At 37.5% G+C, this 23,711-nt stretch overlaps 1 protein-coding gene across 3 annotated transcripts in view; it reads left to right on the top strand.

The window, feature by feature from the left end:
* Window positions 1–360: 360 nt before the first annotated feature.
* Window positions 361–23,711, top strand: part of LOC127628498 (tensin-2-like) — a 72,281-nt gene continuing 48,930 nt past the window's right edge. For 2 of the 3 annotated variants that reach the window (XM_052105279.1, XM_052105278.1), the window contains exons 1-2: window positions 361–638; window positions 23,038–23,143. In XM_052105279.1, the coding sequence (XP_051961239.1) occupies window positions 525–638; window positions 23,038–23,143 (220 nt within the window). In that variant the 5' untranslated portion in view covers window positions 361–524. Of the gene's footprint in view, window positions 639–9,146; window positions 9,270–23,037; window positions 23,144–23,711 lie in introns of those variants that run through there. The other variant, XM_052105280.1, reaches the window with a different exon arrangement.

Here is a 23,711-nt window from a genome sequence, read left to right as displayed (position 1 = left end):
CAAACGGTACGGGATGAGTTACACAACAAAATGTAATTCTTAGGATTAGGGGTTTGTTTAATTTCCTAACCATAAATCTGAGCAATGAGCCACTGATATTAAATAGATTTATCCCAGTTTAGCAGGTAGAAACAAGTCAACATATGTATATATTCTGGAAGACAAGTGTGCTTGAGCACAATAGTGTGTGTGTTTGGGAAAGTAGGGGGTGGGGCCGATATCCTTTGGATGTTGCTTTGCGAGTTATGTACATCTTGCTGACCGTATGCATGCTGATTTCAGAGTGCTAATAGACATTTGATTTAATAGGCATATTCTCACCTTTGTTTACGTGTGTAAGACAGATGAGAGTCAATTGGTGAACATGTGTATGTTAGTTTGAATGAGAGCCTGGAAAAGGGGAAGGACAAAAAGTGAACAAAAACAGCTGCTCCTGTGTGCTCTGAAAATCTCAGCCAGAGAGAGGGAGACAGGAGAGAGAGGGAGACAGGAGAGAGAGGGACCAGTACAGTCCAGATCTCTATATGGGTTGCGTCCTGAGTGCAGATAGCTGCGGGGACAAGCCGGATCCGGTGCCAGTGAGAGGGTCTTTAAGGAGAAAGAGAGCTGAGTCCAGGGGAACCATGAGGCTGACAAAGGTAGGTTACATAGAGAGTGATGAGTTTGAGAACATGTTTACTTGCAAGCTACAAAATTACTAAATATGTTTTGAGATGATTTTGCCAAGATTAAATCCTGGAATTAGAATGAAAGTTGGAATTGGTGAAATCAACATGTTGCTGTGTTATGCCCCGGTTTAAGTTTCATGACTTGTTGAAGCAGTGGAGGCACTAACTTGTAGTGCAGACAGCATCAGAATTGATGCACTTGCAAGTAATGCATGTTGTGCATTTGCAAACTTAAACTGGGTCTAGAAGTGTTATTCATTGTTGTCATGTTTTTATTCTTCCTCTAATAACATAATAAAACTAGATTGGTACATTTTCTAAAAAATGTGAATGCTGTTTGCACATACTAATCTACATTGTTAGGGTGTTGTGGGTAGTTACCAGGGTATTGCTTTACAACTGTTAGCATATTGTGGATAATTGTTAGGGTGCTGCTGGTTGGTTTGCTAGGGTCTTGCTAATTGGTTGCTAGTTAGTTGTTTACTGCCCCAAGTTAAGGGTCCAGTCTTTATGATATTCTGAATTACCCATTTTAAAACTGCATCTCTGATCTAAACAGTAAATATAACATCTCTTTTAATCAAGCCACCTGATTTGAGATATTGTTTATGTCTGTAGCACAAATTGTGCAGGACAGTTTACAAGCCACAGTAAAATCTTTAAGGCATTTACAGTATCTTACTTTGTTGAACTCTGGTGATTTCTTCTACAAAGATGAGCATGTGTTTACGGGAATTAAGTAACCAAGTCTGCGTGATTGCTGACATTGAAAAAGAAGGGCTAGAAAACTTGAGGAGGGCTAGATTGTGTTTACATGCCTGAGAGTGAAAGTCTATAAAGGTCTGATCCCTAAGGCTTGTTCACTTGCAGTGCAGCTTGGGAACATTGAGCCCTCTCTATGATGTCACAAAGGCCTGGGAATCATTACATGTGTATAAGTGTGCATTCCTGAAATCTCAATGCTCTCTCAGCTTAAGATCGTATTTATTCAGTCATGCCAATTTCATATTTCGCTGTGGCTCTGTTATCTGTGCCCAAACACACACATTAAAGTGATACCTTTCTTGCCCAGTCTTTTCACTATAGGATTGCGAAAGAGTTTATCTGCGGCCCTGTTGATATTTTAATAGCAAAGCTTGTACATTTACATTTATGCATTTGGCAGATGCTTTTATCCACAGTTGTACAAGGCTGTGGTTAATTTTGAATGGTTCCTCCTACTACTGTAACCATAATGTTTATTTTTACAGACATTTTTCTTTTTAATACTGGACAGTTTCTTTTCTTTTGCTGTGGGTGAAGAGTTTAATGGTAATACTCCTAAATCAGTATATGATCATGTCACAAAGAAAAAGAGTGTGGTCTGCTCTATAAGACTGTAATTAAACATTGTGTTATGCAAGCGTATAACAAGTTTATAATGCTATCTAACCAATCTAACACTTTGCTGATGCTTTTAAGGAAATTTTGAAGCACTTATGACAGAGAGACTCCCCTTCAAGCAACTAAGAGTTACTGTAGGTGTCTTGCACAAGGGTGAAGTGGTGATAGCTCATAGATTGACACTTGCCGGGTTTGAGCCTACAACATTTCGAAAACCAATACAGATCTTTATCCACTACACTACACCCATGCAATACTAACTCCTTACACCAAATCAATGATTGTGGTCTTGTATTACAAATTGTATTGTTTGTTGCCCATGGCTTCTAATTTTGTTGCAATTTAACAAAAGAGGCTTTAGCTTGTCTAGATCCCACACTAACTGAGCTGCTATTGTCTTTTTTGACGAATGCAGAGGATGCATTCCCGTCTTATGTTTCTGTTAGGTCACATTTGTCTCCTGACTGTCTTAAGTTGTTGGTCATTCTTGTTTGTCCCAAAGAGAGAGCTATTGTTTTGGATGATCACTTTGATATTTAACAGATCTTGGGTTTGAACACACATCTCTTACATTACATTATAATAGATTTTTACATTTTATGAAGAAAATAATATTGGTGCTTGCCTGTGCAAAACTTGTCACGATGCTAGCGTGATCTGGGTGGTTCTGGGAGGTGTATTGAGTGTTTTAGCATGTTCCTGTTCAGTTGCTAGGTGGATGCTTACTCTCAAAAGGGCCCAACTCCAAAACTCTGAGATTCCCTTAAAAAAATGTCCCTTTTTTATGTAAGTCTATGAGAGTTTTTGGCACTTTTTATCATCAAAAAGGCGTAAATCTTAAGTCAGATCACTTAGAAAATTAATTGTACACCTCTCCTCAACAAGTGGCACAATTTGAGCTATCATTCATGCACATAGCACAAACGGTGCAGAACAACTTATGTGCTGCACTCTAACACTTAGAGTTTCTATTGTACTATATTATAGTTATATGGTAATGGTAAGACTTCTTAAAACATTTCATGTTTGACTGGATTGTTTATGCACCGCTTTTAAGTAGAAATCTTACATACTGTATGTGTGCATTCAAAACCATCAAGAATAATTAATTCTTCCTTGCTATAAAGAATTTGCATTTTTAAGGTTTTTTGGCCAATCCCGCAAACAATATTCATTGTCCTGGACTAATCCAAAAATCTTTAGTGTAGAATTGCTATAGAGATCATACCTTGAGTCCATTGTCTGTTTTATCAATATCTAGAAAACTGCTGCACATCATAGCAGATTTAAGTTTCCCATCACCCAGCAATAAGCTATTCTCTTTGTTTATCTATGCTCTTTGGGACTTATGGTATATTTCTATAATATCCATGGAATGACAGAAACTTTACAAGTGCCCTTTCACTGCAGCCATAATCCACAGGCATTCACTATAAACACCACACAGGAAAACGCCTGGTCAATGTATAAATAGCCTCTGTTTTTCTCACTGCTCAGAAACACACACTCTTGCATACTGGCTGTAGACACATACAGGCACATAAACATGTTTTTTGTTTCTTTTTCCACTGAAACCAACACACTGCACTGCACTGATATGAATGATACCTCAAATTGTACTCTAGATTGCAGATTGTTGAGAAGTGTGGTACATTACTTTTCTAAATTATTGGACACAGGATTTCCACCTCCTGGACAAAAGAACATATCTAGTAACCAAAATATCACAAACTTGGGGGTGGGCTCTTTTGAATTTGGCTAGTGAGTAACGACCTAGAAACTACCAAGAATACCTTAGCAACTCTCTACCAACCACCCACACTATAGCAACCTCTCTCTTTCTAGCAACCATCCACAATACCCAAGCATCAAGGTGACAAGTTTTGCACAGACAACTATCACTTACATTTTCTGCAGAAAATATACAAATCTAGCTTGTTTCTAAATAAATGTTTTAACAATTTTTCTCTCCCTCATGCTTGTATAAGCCAGTGATTCAGTAAAGCTCTCTATGGGTGTTTTTTAGTGATCCACATATTTTCAGGGGGGCATGACCAATCGTCAGGGTATTTACTTTGGCAGAATTAAGATTGTGTGTGGTGAGAAAACCAGAGAAAAATCATTTGTATTTGTGCATGGAGGAATGTGAACTGGAAATACTTGAAAGGAAAAGGAAAGCCATTCCTGTCCTTTTAGCGCCACTCCATCAAAGCACCAGTGCGCACAGGTCATAAAAACAAATCTCTGAAATCTCTTCGCTTTGTTTGCTTTCCTTCACCATTTGTAATTCTGTCCTGACATCTGCCAGTGCAGCGTTTGTGTTGTACTGTAAATGTTTTGGGAGTGAGATGGGAAAGGGCAGGGAATGGCAAGAGGGATATGATTCAGCGTAAAAATCAGTGTAAATATTAGGGTTTTTTTTCAACTATGGGCACTTTTATGTTCCAGGGGTTGATTTTTATTAAAACTAAAAGAACTTTGTTTTCTTTTTGTTACCCTGCTGAATAACAAAATCTTAAAGTTGCCCAGCCTGGACAATATGGTCTAGTTGGTCTCCCATCAATGTTATTTCCAAACAACACTTTTTATCAAGTTTGATTGTGCATAATTTTCAATTAAGATGTAATTTGTCAGATTATGCTAAAGTTGTGCAAATATTTATATTTAGTATACATACAATGCTAGCTATGACATTCCCCTCAGCAAGACAAAGCAGACCATTTTATAATTTCCACAGCCATCATTTCCACTGCAGAAAATGATCAAACAGAAATCATTCATTTGAGATGAGGTAGAAATAACTTTATGGTGAAAATGCTCATGGCATTTCAGAAAAATTACTATTCTGATGCATGTAGATCCGGTGTTGGACATTGATATAGGGCACATTAAACTAGTTAGATTGTCAAAAGTGTTTTAAGAGATTTTTAAGGGCAATAAGTGCCAAAAGATCCCATTCCATAAGAAACACCCATTCCATCCCTGTGTCTGCTTTCTTGAGTCTTAAGTCTTTTCGTCTCTCTCTGTCTTTTTCTTGTCTCCACCACACTCTCTTCTTTTACTCACCTCCCTAATATTCAGTCCATTCCCTTCTATCCATCCTGCCTCTCTCTCTCTATTTCTCACCCTCCCTCCACAGCTGTATTCAATCAGCCCTTGGCTCCTCTCGTACTCAATCATTCCTGCTCTCCCCCTCCCTCCATTTCCTCTTTCTGCATGTTCTCATCTCTCTCTATCCTTCTCTCAGCATCCTCCTCTCTTTTTAATCATGTTTGTGTTCTCCCTTTAACATTCCATTCCAAACTGTTAGTCAACATTACTTCACTGTGTTGATGTGGCTGTGGCCGAGTGAGGTCTATGGAGAGTGAGGCTGGGATGGGAAGGATTGACACCTGTGGGAAATAACCTTTAACCTTTAACTGGAGAGGGATAAAAGGGCAATCCAGACTGCCGGAGGAGAGAAAGAGAGATTTGTTGTGCTGAAAAGCAAACTATTTGTTGTGACACTGAAAAGTGTATAAAAATAAACTCTTACATTGGAAATTTACCCGGCCCTCGCTTCCTGCTTAAGAAAAGAACTAAAGATCTGTCACAGTGGTGCCAAAACCCGTGATTTTGGATGAGGAGGACGCTGTCATGGAGTCCTTGCCACTGGCTGAAGATTGCGACACTGAGGAGATATTCGATCTTGTGGTGCTGGAGCAGTTTGTCAGCAGGTGCTCGATAGGTATGATTTTTTTTTGGACCAATAGCTAGCCAGGTTTGTTGGGCACACTAGTTTGTTAGATAGTGTTAACCACTCTAATGGGGCATTTTATTATGGATTGTGGTACTGCAGTGATTTCATTATCGAGGAAGGACAATGGGAAAAATGTTTTACTTTATGCTGGTAACAATGCAATCTCTAAACCAGTTGCTACCTTGGTCTACTTGCCTACTAGCTACGTTATAATAGTTTCCACTGTATGACTTTATCTGATATGACTAGCAATCATTGTCTAATGTCAGCATTGCCTAACTTTTGTAATGTTATTTATTTAGAAACTATTGTTTTCAATAAGTCTAAACAACATGATTATGTATAATATAATATTATGTATAATAATATATATAATAATGTTACTTACCTTCTAATAAGAATTTTTCTAATAAAAAGTAACCTGCAGTTAAATGCTTCAACGGCTAGAGGGACAAAAGTTACATTGTGAAGATTTTATGTAATTACCACTGAATAATTGCAGAACATCTGATCACCAGGCCAAAACAGAATCTGCATGCACAGAACTCTGCAGAAAATAATTGTACCCACATAATTGTGAGATCTTTAATTCCTAGAAATGATACGTATTCCCCACTCCTTGCAAGTTTGCTTATTACATAATTATTTGCTAATTTGATTATGCTTTTAGCTACCAAACAAAGTGTACGCCCAGGACTATTTATCACATTTTAAATATAGAAAGGATTTTAAAATGTGAATTCTAGACAAAGACATATCTTTCTCTCCCTGCCTCCTCTCTCTTCTTCCCTTTGTGGTTCAACAGAACATATGTTGCTTGGTGAATGGGACGGGAAATGTTTCTCTTATGTTCACAGTCTGCCTGATCCAGGGCCCCTCTCTCCTGACCATGTGCCCTCCATATCCTGTCTACTCACACTCTCCCATGGCCCTTACTTTCTCTTTCTCCATAACTGGATTGAATAAATGACCCCTCGCCACCTGCCACTGCTTCTATCCTTTCCCTTTTTCATCCCTCTTATTTGCATACTTTCCAGTCTTATTCTATTGCTTTGTTTCCCTGTATATTATCTCTACATAGATTAACTTCTAGCACATCTTCTTTTTATGCTTCCTGACATGTCATTGACTCTAGTATGATTGACTCTAGAATGCAAGTGGGCTATTAAAAAAGTCTAAACATATTTATATAATCACTTACATAATTGCTCTTTATCTTTCTCTAATGCAGTGTCTTTCTTATCTCTGGTTTTTGTCTACCTACTGTATATTGCCTTTTTGTTTTTATAAAAAAAAAAAAAAAAAATCACAACTTTTACTAGAATTTTTGATAAATTCTTGATAAAGATGTTTAATATTTATGTTATGTTTTCTGTTTATACATAACATGTTTCACAAATGGACTACTTCATGGCACATACTGTATTACATAATGTTTAGGCCTAAATGGTGGTTCTGTGTCCAGTGCTGGAAACCACATTTACTTGTTGGCTTTGGATTCCACAAAACACATTACTGTTTATTTTACTTTTGGACTGAATACACAATGAATTTGTCACTTCAGTTTTATTTTGCCCATTTAATATTTTAATGTTTTCTAAATTGGCTATAAAACAACATTTTATAACCAGGAACAGATTTGTCTGTTTCAACAATGTGTCTGGGATGTTCAGTATGGAGCCTTGGTGAAGGATACTTTTATAAGTACAATATGAGCTTACTGTACATACTGCATTTCGTCCAGAGTGTAGAGTACATTTGGCCACTTGATGTCGCTATTGTCTTTTCTCTCTGTTAAAGTGGTATTAATCCCAACCTTTGTCAATATGCATTAGATACATTTTTCGTCTTTTGTGAAATCAGGCTGCCAAAGTGACTTTTCAGTAATTATAATAAGCACTTCTTGGATACAATATTACTTTTTTTTTCTGTACAAATGCTTCAGGACGGTGGCAGAAATTGAAGTTCAGTATTTCAGTATACAAAACTGATAATCATATATGATAAACTAATAATCATATATATATATATATATATATATATATATATATATATATATATATATATATATATATAAAATTACCAATATACCAATACTTGAAAATGATTAATTCTGAGGAAAATGTCAAGTTAATCCTAACATTATATTTATTATGCACTAAACACCGTGACTATAATGAGAAATAAATGCAAAATACAGCAATGACGGGCCCAAGCTCCATGGGTCCACTTCCACCCAGTGGCTTTCGGGAAACGATGTATGATGGACACATGCATATGGTCGAGTAAACAAGTAAGACACCGTGTCTTACCTTCTGCTCAGGCATAATGATTAACAACTTGGATGTTTGTGGCAAATTTAATAAAAGTGTGATTAAGGCAAGTGTTAAGGCCCTTGAACAGTCCAAAAATAATATTGATATTTGCTTTGTGGCTATGATGATATCATGTAAGATATCAAGAAGCATTTAGGATCAAAATAACAGGACTATTTCAAAGTCTGTAAGAGCCACACTTCCTCCTGCAAGTTGGTGGCGCTATGACCGTGACCCACATTAGCCACATTCATGTGATTAGCCCCCAAGACTAAACATACATCTCAAATTTGATCTAAATCACATTGCACCCAGAAGATAAGACACTTCCTGTTTCCCATTTTTTTGCCATTAATGTATTGCCTCGCCATGGCAACACCGTTAGATACATAAAAAATCTTTTTGCAATTTAGCATCTTCAATGACTTGGCATAATGTTGCCACGTTTGGTGCCAGTCACATGAATCCCCAAGGAGGAGTATTTAAAGTTCAGAGTCTGCATTTAAAAAAATAATCCAAAATATCCGACTTTCTTTTGGGCAAGCTAATTACTATAATTGATGAGAACATTATGTACCCATTTTGGTGACTGTAGGTGAAAATGGGGGCGCCACAGAGCCCCCCTTACACGCCCATGTTCAAGGGGGCGCTACAGAGCCCTACATCTTTTGCCAAGCCCTAATGGCCAATAACTCTGATGTGTGCGCAAAATGTCATGAGTTTTTAAGCATGATAAGTGCACCAAAAGCACCCCAAACCTTGATGATAATAATAATACTAATAATAATCCTTAGAAGATCAATAAAAAACGTTTTGCTTGCTCTCAGGCGGTTGAGTGCGATGCTGTAATGACAGATATGACATGCAGTATTCTAACAGCGCTACATTCATGAGCTCAGACGCGTCTAATTTACATTCATTCCAATAGGATCGCGGTTCTTCAGAATGCAGCCAATCAGAAAAGTTTTCTTCCAGTAACAACATTCCACATTCTTCTTTTCTCTGTGTAACTCCTCCCACAAAGACTATGCGTTTAGTGAGTGTAAAGAAAACAACTCCATCAGTGTTCGAGTGCCTTTCCATTGACTTTTTGGGAATGTAGCCTTTGCAATCTTTAAGGAAACCTTTTTTTTAGCTGGAATATTTTCCAAGAACATGAGTAAGGTAAGGAATGTCCATGTAGTGTAGATCCCAAGATAAAATGTCCAGAGATCCTGAAAATCAAAAGATGGGCAAACAAATTGCTAAAATGGCGAGGGAACATGTGATGTGTTTAGATTCAAAGTACATGTTCTTGGAATGTATTTCTGTCTATGATCTGATGTGTGTTCATTTCCTCTATTAGACTTGTAAAAGCATCCTGTAGATGCATGTGTGTTGACTACTGCGCATGCAGGCTCTTGTTTGTTTTGAACTGTTAATAACAGAAACATTTGCTTTGATCTGAGCTTAAAACATACAGTTATTCCACGTAGTAAAGAAATAAGTTTGTAAAAGTGTTGAGAAGTGTTCTCATATAGATTGCTGTCATTTGTAGTGCTGTCTCTTGTGACCTGAAACACGCTTTCCATATTCTTTATCATCATGACCAAACAGTAGCATGTCAGGTAGCGCTGGTAAATCACATTAATTATAACGAATCGTTCAGACGAACGGTTCGTTTCAGTAAACCGATTATAAAATCCGAGTCCCCGCGTGACATTTTCATTCATTTCTGGATATACATATTGCATCAATGTTGTTGTTGTTGTTTTTATCGACATTATCAAGAACATTTGTCTTTGTTTCCAATAGTCTATTAATAAGAATTTTATTTCTTAAAATATTAATTATTTCCAGTAGGTCCTCCCTTCTTCTTTCGAATATCTTGGATCGAGTCATTCAAGGAATCGACTCAACAGAACGATTCGCGAATCGAACAGAACTAATGTCACATTAGATGCATCTCAACAGCATTATGTATTTCTCTTTCTCTACGTATTATTATTATCTAGGCCTGTTAGTTAGATTTCTCAAACTGGTACTATTTTAGTCGGATATAGGAAATAAGACGAATAAAAAAATATACATTTATAAAAGAAACCTAGTTCATTGCTAGTTCGTCTGAAATCACTTTTAAAGTGCATGCATGTAAATGCATCCTCTCTGTCTGTGAAGGGGCAATGATCACACGCCTTACATAACCACAAATGAAAACCCTGTAAAAGTTTTACCACTCTCCTAATTAAGTCTGGCAAGAATTCATTTGAAGCCCCGCGTTGATTTTGAATGATTATTGCGTTATGTCGTAGATGAAAGTCTGAGGAAACACAGAACATTTGTTTCCCCCTCTCCTTGCCAGGGTTAAACAGCACAGAAAAAATGGTCAGAAAGAAAGAGTCATCATATGACTTCACGAGTGGTGCGCAGAGCCTGTAACTATGTTACTGCGTCATCATGTATTAAACGCCTCACTAAAGACAACGGCTGCGCCTCAAAACCTACTGGGCTGCCCACCTAGACAACCATATCGTGCGCGTGAATACATCGGGTAGCAAGCTGGCTAGCTTTTCTCTGTAAATTGTTACTGAACTTAGTTTAAGTAAAATAAAGGAAGACTTCTAATTATTATTATTTATTTTTTATTTTTGGTGATGACAGTGATGGCTAATAAGGACCACTTTTGCTATTAATTTAATTTTTTTCCTGAATATACTTTTTTTTTTTTTGTTATCCTTGTGAGAAATTTGTGAATCTTTGTTTTCGCAACTTTATTAAAAACAATATTTTGATTTTTACGTGTAGGAGAATATGCATTTTGGCCAGAATGTACATTCTGTTCTCCAACATCTTACAGCTTCCACAGGCAAATGGTAAAAATGTGTAGAATGTTGTAAAATTAACTAAAGTTCCTAGATCTTGTTGACTTTGTCTTTTGTACTGTAATGCTATTCAGTAGGTTGTAATTTGTGAGATCTCATTAGAGGCTATTGAATCCACACAACTTCAAACACAGCTAAACTCATTTCTAATTTCTTGAATTAGAAAGAAATATAAGATAAGCGCTGTTTTTCAATGGGTCCATGAATTTTTAAGTATTCATATATTCAATAAGTATTCAACAAGTATTCAAGTATTTAATAAGTATTAAATTAGCCAAAAAGACGATTTGCCACCTAAATTATATCATTGTGCAGTAGAGTCTGTACTCTCTCTCTCGATCTCTCTCTCTCTCTCTCTCTCTCTCTCTCTCTCGCTCGCTCGCTCTCTCATAACACTTTAATTTGTCTGTCTGGACTACCTCAGCTAATATACACCTGAATACACATAGTGGGTTATAAAGCACAATTTATTATATTACACTCCAAATGTAAAGTCTATGAATCGGTCTGCTTGAAGAAACAGACTGTTTACATTAAAAAAAAGCATCTATTCTACTAGTTAAGATACTAGTAGAATAGATGGTTTCCTGGCAACACAGTGTTGTAATAATTCCTGGTGTTTACTTTAGAACAGTAAAAATGGTGCAAGCAATTACTGTGTGATATAAGCCATAATCAGGCTGATTCCTTTACAAGCATATTGAGCCATTTATGTATAGTCATAAAAGGAGTGCGGCTCCTGATTAGTGTGTTTTTCTTGGTTCATTCTTAAGTTTCAGTTTTCATGTCACATTGAAATCCTCAATCATAACAGTTTGAAACCGACTTCCACAGTTTGATTATAGTTTACGAAGGTTTATATGCATAAAAGTTCATGTAAGAGATGCCACAGGAATTCCATTTGAGTAATCGGATGTGTGTGTGCATGGTTGTATTTTATCAGTATATATTTGTATCTGTCAGCCTCAAAGTCCCCTTACTTTCCCCTAGGGTTCTTGGGTTAAACTGGATATGGAGCATGATAACATTGTGTGGTAGAGTAAGTTGTTTATAACAGCATGCTGCTTCTAGACTGCTCTGTGATTAGTGTGTGAAGTCTCTGAGAACAGCACAGAACCACACTGACATGCTTCCAGGAGGAAGTGAAAATAATAACTCCATACAATAGGATGGGCAGTTTCGCTTGTCATATCATTGTGCCCTCTTCTCACCAAGAACCACCTGCTTCTGGGGCTTTTCCACTGTACGGTATGACTCGACTCGACTCTGCTCACTTTTTGGGGGTTTTCCACTGTGGATAGTTCCTGGTACTTTTTTTAGTATCACCTCGGTTGAGGATCCAAGCTAACCGAGCCGATACTAAATGTGACGTCAAAACCCTGCAGATCACTGATTGGTCAGAGAGAATCGTCACTACCAGCGTCACTGGATTTGCGACACGGGACATCAACCCACTAGTTTTAAAGTTAGCAACAACGATAACAGTATCATTTGTTCACGTGACTTTCGAATTGTAAAAAGAAAACCATGCCGCCGTGGTCAATAAACGATGTGCAGACATTTCTCTTGTTAGTAGCCAAGGAGAGGATCCAACGAGAGCTGGTTGGGTCAAAACAACTATGACTTTCAGCCTATAATCTCACCCACATTGAGGCTGCACTAAACTGCAATTGAAACACAAGCTCAGAAAAGTAAAGCGAGCAGAGTTGAGTCGAGTCGAAGCAAAACGTGCAGTGGAAAAGTGCCATTAGACTGGAAGGGACCATCTAATTAACATGTAAAGCAACAAACCACATTTTGTCCTGCAGCATTATCTGAAATGGGTTTAACACAATTATAACAAATGTTGTTCCAAATGTCTCCCTGAATGGTTGTACAGAAAACACTGGAGAAAAAAACTAAAATGTGTATAGACTTTGTGATCAGAATGTCTAAATATCCAAAAGTAATGATTCTTTCACAGATAGAATAACACAATGTAATACAAAAATCTTGCTTTAAAGCCACATCCACACTAATATGTTTTTAGCTTCCTAGCGTCCCAATTTTTCAAACATTGTTTACAAATAGCATTTTTGAAAGTCTCTGCTTATAGTGGTAGACAAGGCCATTCCATGTGCCTGAGAGGCATAAACGTAGTGAAATCAATGCATTTTCAGATGAAAAGGGATTAGTGTGGACGTGGCCTCAAACTAAATTCAGAGTATATTTAAAAGATTTCATGCCACTAATCTGGAAAACTTTGGAAAATTCAAAAGCATTCATCGTATCAACTTAGTACCTAGTTAACACGACAATTTCCAGATGGACTGATACAGTAAAAAAAAAAAAAAAGCTGTGTGCCTAAGAGGACGGACATGTTTTGGCATCCATCTATGCTATTAATCATTTTTCTATGTAAACGTGCTAGATGGATGTCTCGCTGTTTCTTCATCGACATTTTTAGATGTTGTGTCAATTTAAAAGAACTTCAACTGCTGTATTACAAACATATCTAGATACACCAACTGTACATTCTGTTCGTGTGCTGCATTTAATTATTTTTTTTTGCAAGATTGATTTCCCCCATATTAGGAGTTAATCAGTATGGGTTTTTTTAATAAGCAATTCTTAAACTTTCACATTTAAGGCCCCAGCACACTCACTGCAAATTTCTGCAAGTGTTTCTTCGTTCTTTGCTTAGAGACTAAAAAAAAGTTAAAAAGAGCTGAGCTACGACATACTGTTTACAAATATTTAGACACCGGCTATACCGCTGTGGGAAGCATTTAGAGGAACATTTAAATATGAGGACATTCAAGATCACATGTAAAACATCAACTAATGTGACATTAAAATGTGTTATCAATGACTTCATGACTAATTCAATGAGTAGAATTCACCCAAAATCAGTAAAAGAAGCTGTTTTAAGTACTCTGATGATTTAAAGTGTTATATATGTAGTTCATAATGTCTCATTTGTAGTGTTTACCTTGTGTCATGGCACTGATCTGCTAACACAATACATGCAACCATAATATGCACTGGTTACACTCTGTTATTGAAATGTAGGATTACACTGATACTACTGCAAAGATGGGTGAATAAGTTAATGGGTAGAATACAGACAATAGGCATACAGGCATATCTTGCTTTGGGCAGACGTGTGAATTGCTTTCACTGCAGATGTCACATGAGTGAAGCAGCATATCAAACAACAGAGTGAATGAGCTGTTAAAAGTATTTGAATAGATTTGTTCTTGAAAAACGTCTCTAAGGGAACGATTGTACAGATGTAGGTAAGTTTACCAGCCCACTAATAACACTGCATGCTGGTGTGTTCATTTTGACTGATCATAACTGACTGAATGGGAATTGGCTGTCTCAAAGTAGGTGGAGCTCGAGGTCACACCTACTGATGATGTGGTCCAATGGCAGTATAAAGATGTTTAGCAGCCAGTAAGAAGTTTTTCTGAAAGTTTGCCCTGGTGAGCTGTTACAAACCAAAGAAACAAACTCGAAGACACCCTTTTTTTTGCCAGATTTTGTCATAAATGTTGTCACATCCATTGGTTCATCGATTTCGTAGGTTGTGTGCAGGGGCCTTTAGTCTCCTCTAGTCTTGAATATATAGTTACAGGAAAATTAATCCTCAACGTTGTATAGATTCAGACAGAGATGGATATGACAAAATTAAGTGGCTAGATTACGCACCTATGAATATTAATGTTTCAATATAAATGTTTAAATAATGAAGGTGCTGTCTTTTGGTGAGTGTACACTGATTTTGTCATGGAGACATATTTGATTAGGACAGGAAATGCGCGACATTGACTTCATCACTGGAACAGGCATTCTCTGTTCTTCCCCTGCCTGTCCCACCCTGCACACACACAATCAAGCCAGTTCCACCCATCAAACATGTAAACACACACACTTGCATTCAAACATATGGTGTGTGTTCCTTGCTTTCCCCCTCAGAGAGGAGAGATATGTGTTCGAATGCACTCTTTTATAGTCCCCAGCTGAGGTACTTGTTTAAAAGAGGCAACCATAATCAGCAGGTTTTTAGTGACATTGCCACTAATGCCACAATATACACCTCATTTGAAGTTTTTGGGTAGCAAAGTTAATTCCTCTGGCATTAAAAACACTTTTCCAGCAAGCGTAGATTATAGCAGTAATTAATCAGCTTCTCACATTGTCTCTTACTGGCTCATCATTCCACACAGAGAATCTGCTGTCCAACAAACTCAGCTGGTTGGACTTAGTTTTCTTCATCAAATTTCTCTAATGTCTACAGCACACATACTAGAATTAAAGGGTGGGCGATATACCGTTAGACACGATTAACCAGTAGACATTTGGCAACCGTATACATTTTTTATTTGGTTATGCAGAATTGCCACTAACTGCTACTGACTAGGAAACAGCGACAACATGGTGTCATGTGCCAACAAGTATGAGTCAGTTTTTAAACTACACATCAAAAGTACATAAAACAGTTTAACAACAGCAAATCGGATGCTGTTGTTAAAAGGCACACAAGTTTCTTAAGTGAAACAAAAACTCAAATTTGCATAAACTTGAAAACAGAAAGTGATCCATATCTATTGGTAGAGTTTGGAACTGACACAATGGAAAGTTAACACTTCTGCTTATTGGCCAAGCGAACACCGTTATCACCGTACACGTACACAATTTGTCAATTGTGAAATTGTCCAATTAATTAGCCTGGCCGATATATCGGTTTATCGCTAACTATTTATTTTTTATACATTTTCTTTTTGCTATATGAAGGTCACATTCTAAGTAACTTTTTACCATACCTTCATAGTTTATTTTTTGATAATTTTCAAATGCCCTTTTTTTATAAAGGTTTGATTGTTATAGGCTTGGACCCAGACTTTCGCTATTAAACTATGAAACTCTTATAAGAAAAAATATGTCTATATGGCATGTTTAAAAAAACTTTGATAATCTAAATAAAGAGTAATATTTATTGAATTTAATAATTTTTTAAAAATTACATGCGACAGGTTCTGTCCTTTCCATCACACCAAACAATTTTACCCCCAAATTTTTTTTTCCAAAATTTAGTGTACGTGTACTTGTAAACCTAGTCAGCCAAGTCGAAGAGCATGCTTGAGTTGAAATATGATACAAGAAATGCTTAAAGAAAACAAAATTAAAGGTAAATATCACCTTTGAGCAGAATATTTTTATTCGGTATCATTGCCAATCAATCTGTATTTTTTTACAAATAATGCAAAAAGTGTGAAAATACCATTTACTGTACTTGTGTATACTTAGGATACATAGAAAAAAAATTAGCTTTGAAATTAGCCTTAGCAAGACAAAGGAGTCTTTTCACATTTAATCAAAACCATTAAAATGTAAATTTTGTTGTGTACTGTAAGTACTGCAAGAAGTACTGTATATTAACACTGAAAATACAACAAAAAATAAGTGTACTTTGAATACCCGGAGGATGTACCTCTTTACCCTTTAATGTAGGACAATTTATGCACTCTTCCAGTATGTAGCGGAAGGGGCTTTAGCTGAAGTTACCTGGGAGTGCTGCTGGTCTGACAAAACAGCAGTAAATAATGAAAATGTGGCAACTAGCAAAACTTCTGTGTAGACAGCACCTTGCAAATGTTAGCTGACTGCTTTACCATCACCCCACGCTGTGTGAATATGTACGTTGTTTGAAATACAAGTGTTGAACTAAGGTTTGCTCATGGAAGAGAGTGCAGAGTTGAAGAATCATGGGAAAATTGGTGCGTGGGTATGTGTTTTCAGCCAAAAAACAGGCTAACGCGTTGCCTCAGCATTTGTGTCTGTTGTCTGTTTATGTCAAGATTGTCTCTTCCGTTCCTTCTCTGTTCTTTCAGTTTAGATTAAAAGGGATAGTTCTCTCTCAAAGGCTGTCCTTTTACTGGAGAATGTGGGCACTCCATTCTGGATGGCTTAAATTAAGTGAACAGTCCCTCCTTGTCTCTGTTCATTACCCTGGGGGCCATCCCTACCCAACTATCCGCTCTTGGCACAATGTTGGCTGGGTAGTAGGTGACTCTGTGGATGCGTGGTGCAGTCACAACACAGAAAGTGCCGGACCTGTGAGACGTGATTTTGCACACTTGGTTAAAAGTGGGTGGGTTTGTTTGAAACATATGAACTGAAGTGGACTCTAGTACTGAAGAGGTAAGCTTTTTATAATGTACTTTTTATGCTTACCTCACTAGGGCACATGGAAAGCTTGTTTTTATGTTCAATCAGGGCTAAGTTAGTCCAGAATTAGCAGGACAACAAATGTTGGATTCTGTTTGGTAGCATCAACTATTTCTGTTCTTTATCACACTCACGGTCCCGACTGGTCAGGTAGGTTGACTTTTCTTTAGATAAAACCTAGTTGTTTGCCTTCCGAAATTCAAAACATTGCATCCAGTGGCCAAAGTGGTGAGTGTTGTTGTGCATATGGGCATGTGTGAGCTCCATTTTCTGGGTGTAATGTCCATGGAGGGGCACAAAAAGTGAGTTGTAAAGCAAATTGTTTTGAGCTGTACATGATTTAATACAGTGAAGAGGAATGCATGCTTTATAAACTATACCCACCAACTCAAACCCCAGTGTAGAAAAAATGCAACCTCTGAATTGTGTTCATCACTGCCTATGTTTACATGCTCCCTTATAATGCGATTACAATGTGGTTAAGGCAATACTCAGAATAAACTGTTGCTCATGTGAACATAATATTCTGATTATGATATTTCTAATGTGATAATGCTAATAATCAGAGTAATGATAATCGCCGTAAAATATGTGGATTACTCCTATTTTAATCGCTTTATAATAGCATGTAAAAGGCTTTAATCACATTTCTTCCACTCTGACCAAAGTGCGTCTGCGCCAATGATGCAGACGGATGATGTTACGCACAACCACAGGTTAAAAAAACATTGCGAAAGAGAAGCCGCACTTACTTCTCTGCTTCATGTGAAACAGCAGTTTCTTGCACTGTTTTCCAGCAGTTGCACTCCCCTACCACAGATTCTACAGCCCCACTGCAAAAGAAAACATATTTTCCAAGTAATTATGTCCATTTGCAGTTTGAATTGAATGTTGGTGGGATAAAAATACTGGAAAAAAAAATCAGCTTGAACATTGTGGGGTTTGTAACGTAAAGCATTTATTTGTTTCCATTGATCACGATATAAATATTGGGGGAGGGGGGTAATTGCTTGTTTTGATTATTGGGGGGTTACCTCCCACCATCCCCTCGGAATCTACGCCCCTGCAAGTATGTCTTTTAAATTTGTTTGTCCTCGCAGGCAGAACACAACAACATTCAGTTGTGTATCCACTAACAAGCTGATGAGTTAGGGAGCCATCCAAAATGTGTAGTGTTGGTGGACCTCCAGGAACAGGGTTAGATTCCACTGATTTAAGCATATATATTGGATCAAAAAGGTGTTTAATGTGATGACATACATACATTTAGTCTGTTGTGTCCAAACATTTCACTTGTAGTTTGAAGTGTGAGTTCAAGCAACTCACAAGTATGCACCATCTTACACCGATAATGCTTAATATGCAGACAGTGTGTGTGGTCATGTAAACGGTTAAACAGTTTTCTCAAAATGAGGAAAGGTCATAACTGGTTCAAACAAAAACAGATCACTTGATTTCGCTCTGCATGTACTGTAAACACATTTACTGATATTTTACTGGCTTATCCAATGTGCACACGTGTTGTGCGCATGCCAATTTACATTTTTAATGTCAAAAGCAGAAATAATCAGATGAGTTTAAGTCTCGTGTAAATGCAGGTTTCTTACGTTGTCATGTATTTTCAATCGTTTGTTGGTATTTTTGGATCACTAGTTCAGCTTATCTGTATATATTGTGCTGGTATTGGTTTGATGGAGCTTAGATTATGATACGGAAAATGAAAACAGTGAACATGGGAAAATGAACAGCAGGAATTAGAAGAAAGAAAGGAAATCCAAGCATTAAGGAGCTGGAAAAGAGAAACGGAAAAGAGGCTGATGATTTAGAATGGGTGGGCTCACTAAACACCACGAGCAACCAATCAAATCAACACGATCTGGCAAAGATCATCTCTCTCTCTCTCTCTCTCTCTCTCTCTCTCACAGCAGAAGGCAATCTGGACTTTCTTTTTAATGGTGGAAGTTTAAATGTGACACTTTAATGCATAACACATAACATTTGTCATGGGGCATTTTTACCAGGTACTTTCTAATGTCTGAAGCAGCTGATCTTGCAGCTAATCCCTATGCTCCAACTGAAGATTTTTTTTTAAAATTGAATTTCTTTATACCTTCTGTGGTGAGGGGTCGTGGCCGAGTGACATCTGTGGAGAGCGAGACTGGGAGAGGAAAAATAATAAGGATTGACACCTGTGGCACATCACCTCTAACAGCGGCTTTAGCAGGGATAAAAGGGTAATCCAACCACCGGAGAAGAGAGAGAGTTTCGCTTCAAACGCCTGAGTGTGTGTGCTGAAAAGCCACATTGGGTATTGTAAATAAATGCTTAATTGAGAAAATAATATGCATAGTCCAGCTTCCTCCCTTCCGACAGATCCAGTGACTTGTTACAGTGGTGCTGAAACCTGGGATATGGAGGAGGAAGACACTCCACTCCTCGCAGCTGGCTGAGGTTGTACTGGAGCAGTTCATCAGCAGGCTAACGAAAGGGACGGCTGAGTGGGTCCAGTGCCAACGCCCTGCTTCACTGTTGGAGGCAGACCAGCTGGCTGGGGACCTTTGTTTCTGAGCTAAGATGGTGTGGAGCAAGGCTGGACACCTGGATCTCTCACAGCTGTTGGCGATGACGGTGTAAGCAGGCGAGAGATAAAGATGCTGCCGGAGGAAAAGCACAGAGAGAGAGACGCACGGAGCTGTGTGTGTGTGTGTGTGTGTGTGTGTGTGTGTGTGTGTGTGTGTGTGTGTGTGTGTGTCTGTGTGAAGCATCTGCTGAAAAGCAAGCCTTGTGTGTATATGATTTCATTTTTTATATGTGACACTGAAAATTATAGTACCATTATGTGTGACACTGATAAGTGTTTTTAAGAAAGTCTTACGTTTGTATTGTTTACCCGGCTCCCGCCTCCTCCTCCATCCATCAGAGGAAGTTTGTGAAGCTGTCACACCTATTTATTAAGCATTTATTAAAAGAGACAAAGTTGAATTTAATGTTTCTCAACCATCTCAGCCACTATGAAAAAGTCACATGCCAAAGTACAAAGGAAACAAATGGTTCTGACGCTATTAACAAATCATTTGAATGTGGAGAAGTCAGGCTGCAGTTGTTAGCCTACAGTAGATCCACTCACTGACAACATTGTGCTTATTTACATCCTTATTTAGTTGAAACATTTTGAGTATCATTTAGTGTGTAACTAGCGGCACAAAACAGAATGATAAAAATTACATTTACATATTTACATTTTCTGAAGAAAATGTGATTGATGTTTGCCCGTGAAAAGTTCATGGCCACAATGCTGGGTTTATGTAGTTTGTTGCCAGGGTGTTGCTATGTGTCTGCTAAGGTGTTCTGAGTTGTTTTTAGTGAAATGCTGTGTGGTTGCTAGGGCATTCTGGTTGATTTCTAGAAGTGATTGGCATTTTCAAGTAGTTTTGTAGTCAAGTACTTTAACCAGAGACTATTTAGCAGAGACGTACCACTTCAATTAAAATGAATAGGAGAAATTGGAATGCCAAAGGAGCTCTAAGTGCCCAACGGATGTAGAAAGGAAGTCCTGCATTGCAGGTAAAAGAACCAATCACTTTTAAGAGATAGACATCGTCTGTCAATCAACCCGAGAACGTGCTTGCGTATTAGCTATACAAGCCATGAAAATTTAGTTTTTTTGCGTAATATGAGGTAAATAAAAACTATTTATGTTGCCTGTTTTGTCAGATGTTTCTGCTGACTTAAAATATGTTCTTTGATTGTTATCTTGACCAATTTTTATTTTAGATTTTTGTGTTCCCCCATTAAATTATATAGGAGCCGCACTGGCATGACTGGAAATAGCCTCCCGAGAGCATTCCAAAGATAGCTGACAGTGGACTGACTTGCTAAATAGACTAATAAAAGTAATGTAAATTAAAAGTAATGTAAGTTAAAAATAAGTATGAAACAAACGTGAAATGTAAATTTTGTTTTCTCCACAAACATTACCTAGAATGGTTTTAAAATAAGCTAACTTCAACAAGCTATTCTTTTCTTTTTGGAAAAAAATATTAACAATATGCATAAATAATAAAAAAAACTATTCTAAAAAAAAGCCATAGCTTACAGAGAAACCAATACAGTGCATAAGGGTAATGCACATACTGTAAATAAACTCTTGAGTCTACATAAAGGCTTTCACATTTTAATCATTTTACATGTTGTTATTCAGAAAACAAGTGGTGAAAGTTGGCTTTTTATAAAATGTGCTGTCGAAGTTCAGATATTTTGCACACATACTGGTCTGATAATCTTCAGAGTTACTCATACCACCTTTTCTTTCCACCTTAAAAGCAGATCCTCACCCACTGGTAGGCCCAATTCCAACAAGAACTGAATACAAGTTACAAGTATTGCCCTACTTGACTTCACACTTGGCTAAATACGACATCAAAATGTCTTCTCCTATCCAACACCTCAATGACACATGTTTATAATGGATTACATTTTAACTGCAAGATTTGTAAGAGATTCAGAGGGAAAGTACAGTATAATTCAAAATTGCTTATTGCAGGTAAATGCGAAAATCAATTTGTGACATTCAAGTGTTTTTTATAGTCGACTAGATGGTGATGAATGAGTACTGGTGCAGTACTTCTTGATTACTCGATTACTTGATTACTTGTGCTAATCCCTATTTGCTAAGTGGTTGCTTACTGGCCAAGTCAAAAAAGTAAATGCACACCTCTTGTCAACAAGTCACATGATTTTGCGCAGGGCAGGTACTGGGATATAGTCTTTGGGAGGCAATAGGTTCTCTTTTGTGTGACTGGATTGTTTAGCCATCTGATTGGGGGGGCACATGGAAAATCTGGGGGGGGACAATGCACCCCTCCCCCATCCGCCTCTTAGACCCGGCCATGATTTGAGGTTTCATTCATGTCCGTATCACAAACAGTGCATGACAAAATAGTAATAGTTTGGTTTGACTTATTCACTGGTGCAAGTGATAAATTGAGATGCCCATCTCACCTAAAGAAAGTGATGAAAGAGTGAAGTAATAAAGTGGGAGTATGTGAAGATGCCAGCTCAGTGAATCCACCGTATGCAGCAGTGGGAACAGCCCATAACGTGCACACGCTGCAGTCCTTGCCAGCTGTCCAAACAGGGTCGATCGAGAGAGAGAGAGAGAGAGAGAGAGTGGAAAGAGAACTAAACTCCTCTACCTCTGCCAAATGGTAAAATGCACATCCAAACACAAAGCAGCATTATGCTCCTCAGCTGAGACATCATACACTGTAACAACCAAACCAAACACATACAGGGGTCAAATACGTGCTTAATGAGTTTGTGTAGTCTGTGCTATTCTTGGCCGTAACGTGATAACATACATATTGGTATTTGAGAGCATGTTGGCGTGAGGTATTTTTCTGTCAATGGTGGGGTTGTTCAGTCAAATCGTTTGGGTAAATCGGAGCATTCTGTATTCTTCCTCCTTTTAAAAAATTGGTTCACCCAAAAAGGAACATTCTATCATCATTTATTTTCTTACCCTCTTGTTGTTCCAAACATTTACTTCAACCTATACTTAAAATTTTTGGGTGAACAATTCCTTTAAGTGTCTCAGCACAGGTCCATGGAAAGACAGACAGAGAACTGACATTCACTGGAGAGTTCAGGTCATTGAGGAAAAAGGACAACTATCGGACAGAAGCAATGACAGAATAGAAAACAGCAAAGAAGAACTAATGTCTTGTGAACTAATGTCTAAATTTTTAGATTACACAGTTATTATAGGATTACAGGAAAGTGACGTGAAAGAGGAATAGAAAGGTCTAAAAATAAAATAGCTTTTTTTTAATAAACACTGTTGTGTTTGTGTTTTCCAGGCAGGCAAGGGCGAGCCCCACTTCTTCAAAGAAAAGACCTTCAAAAAGAAGCGCCAGTGTGGGGTGTGCAGACAGAGCGTCGAGAATTTGGGCTCCTTCTGTCGAGGTGAGTGACATATGACCATTTCAGCTTGTGGGTGGAAGGTATGGGCAAAAATAAAATGTTATATCATGGCAATAGTTTATGCATCATGTAATGGTTTGTATATAGTAGAATATATAGCAGAAATTCAGCACCTATATTTGGATAGTTAAAATAATTAATTAAATGCTTTACAAATTAAAGTTATTATTTTGTCTTTTTATTTGTAACTTGGACACAAACCAAGTATGATTATTTATAACAATTAATTGCAAATATACAATGTACAAAGGTCCAAAATGAATAAAATCCCAGATACAGCTTGTTGTTTAACCAATATCCCAATAATAACCAGACAAAAAAAAGATTTGGTGCCTAATTTGGGACTTTTATATATAAGTACGCCCAGAATACACTATGGGCTTGGCTCAGTTACAATGCTTAAAATATATTTAAGTATTTACCAAAGTAAGCTTTTTATAGCCTATATATTTCACCAGATGAGGTTTCACAACATTAGAAGTTGGAGATACATTGGATGTGTATGGTATTCACATTTTGCATGTCCTCGCTTCAATTTAAAATACATTAT

The sequence above is a fragment of the Xyrauchen texanus genome, chromosome 35 (genome assembly GCF_025860055.1).
Source record: "Xyrauchen texanus isolate HMW12.3.18 chromosome 35, RBS_HiC_50CHRs, whole genome shotgun sequence".
Classification (NCBI taxonomy): Eukaryota; Metazoa; Chordata; class Actinopteri; order Cypriniformes; family Catostomidae; genus Xyrauchen; species Xyrauchen texanus.
The sequence above is the reverse complement of the archived record's forward strand: the minus strand, read 5'-3'. Positions and strand labels throughout refer to the sequence as shown.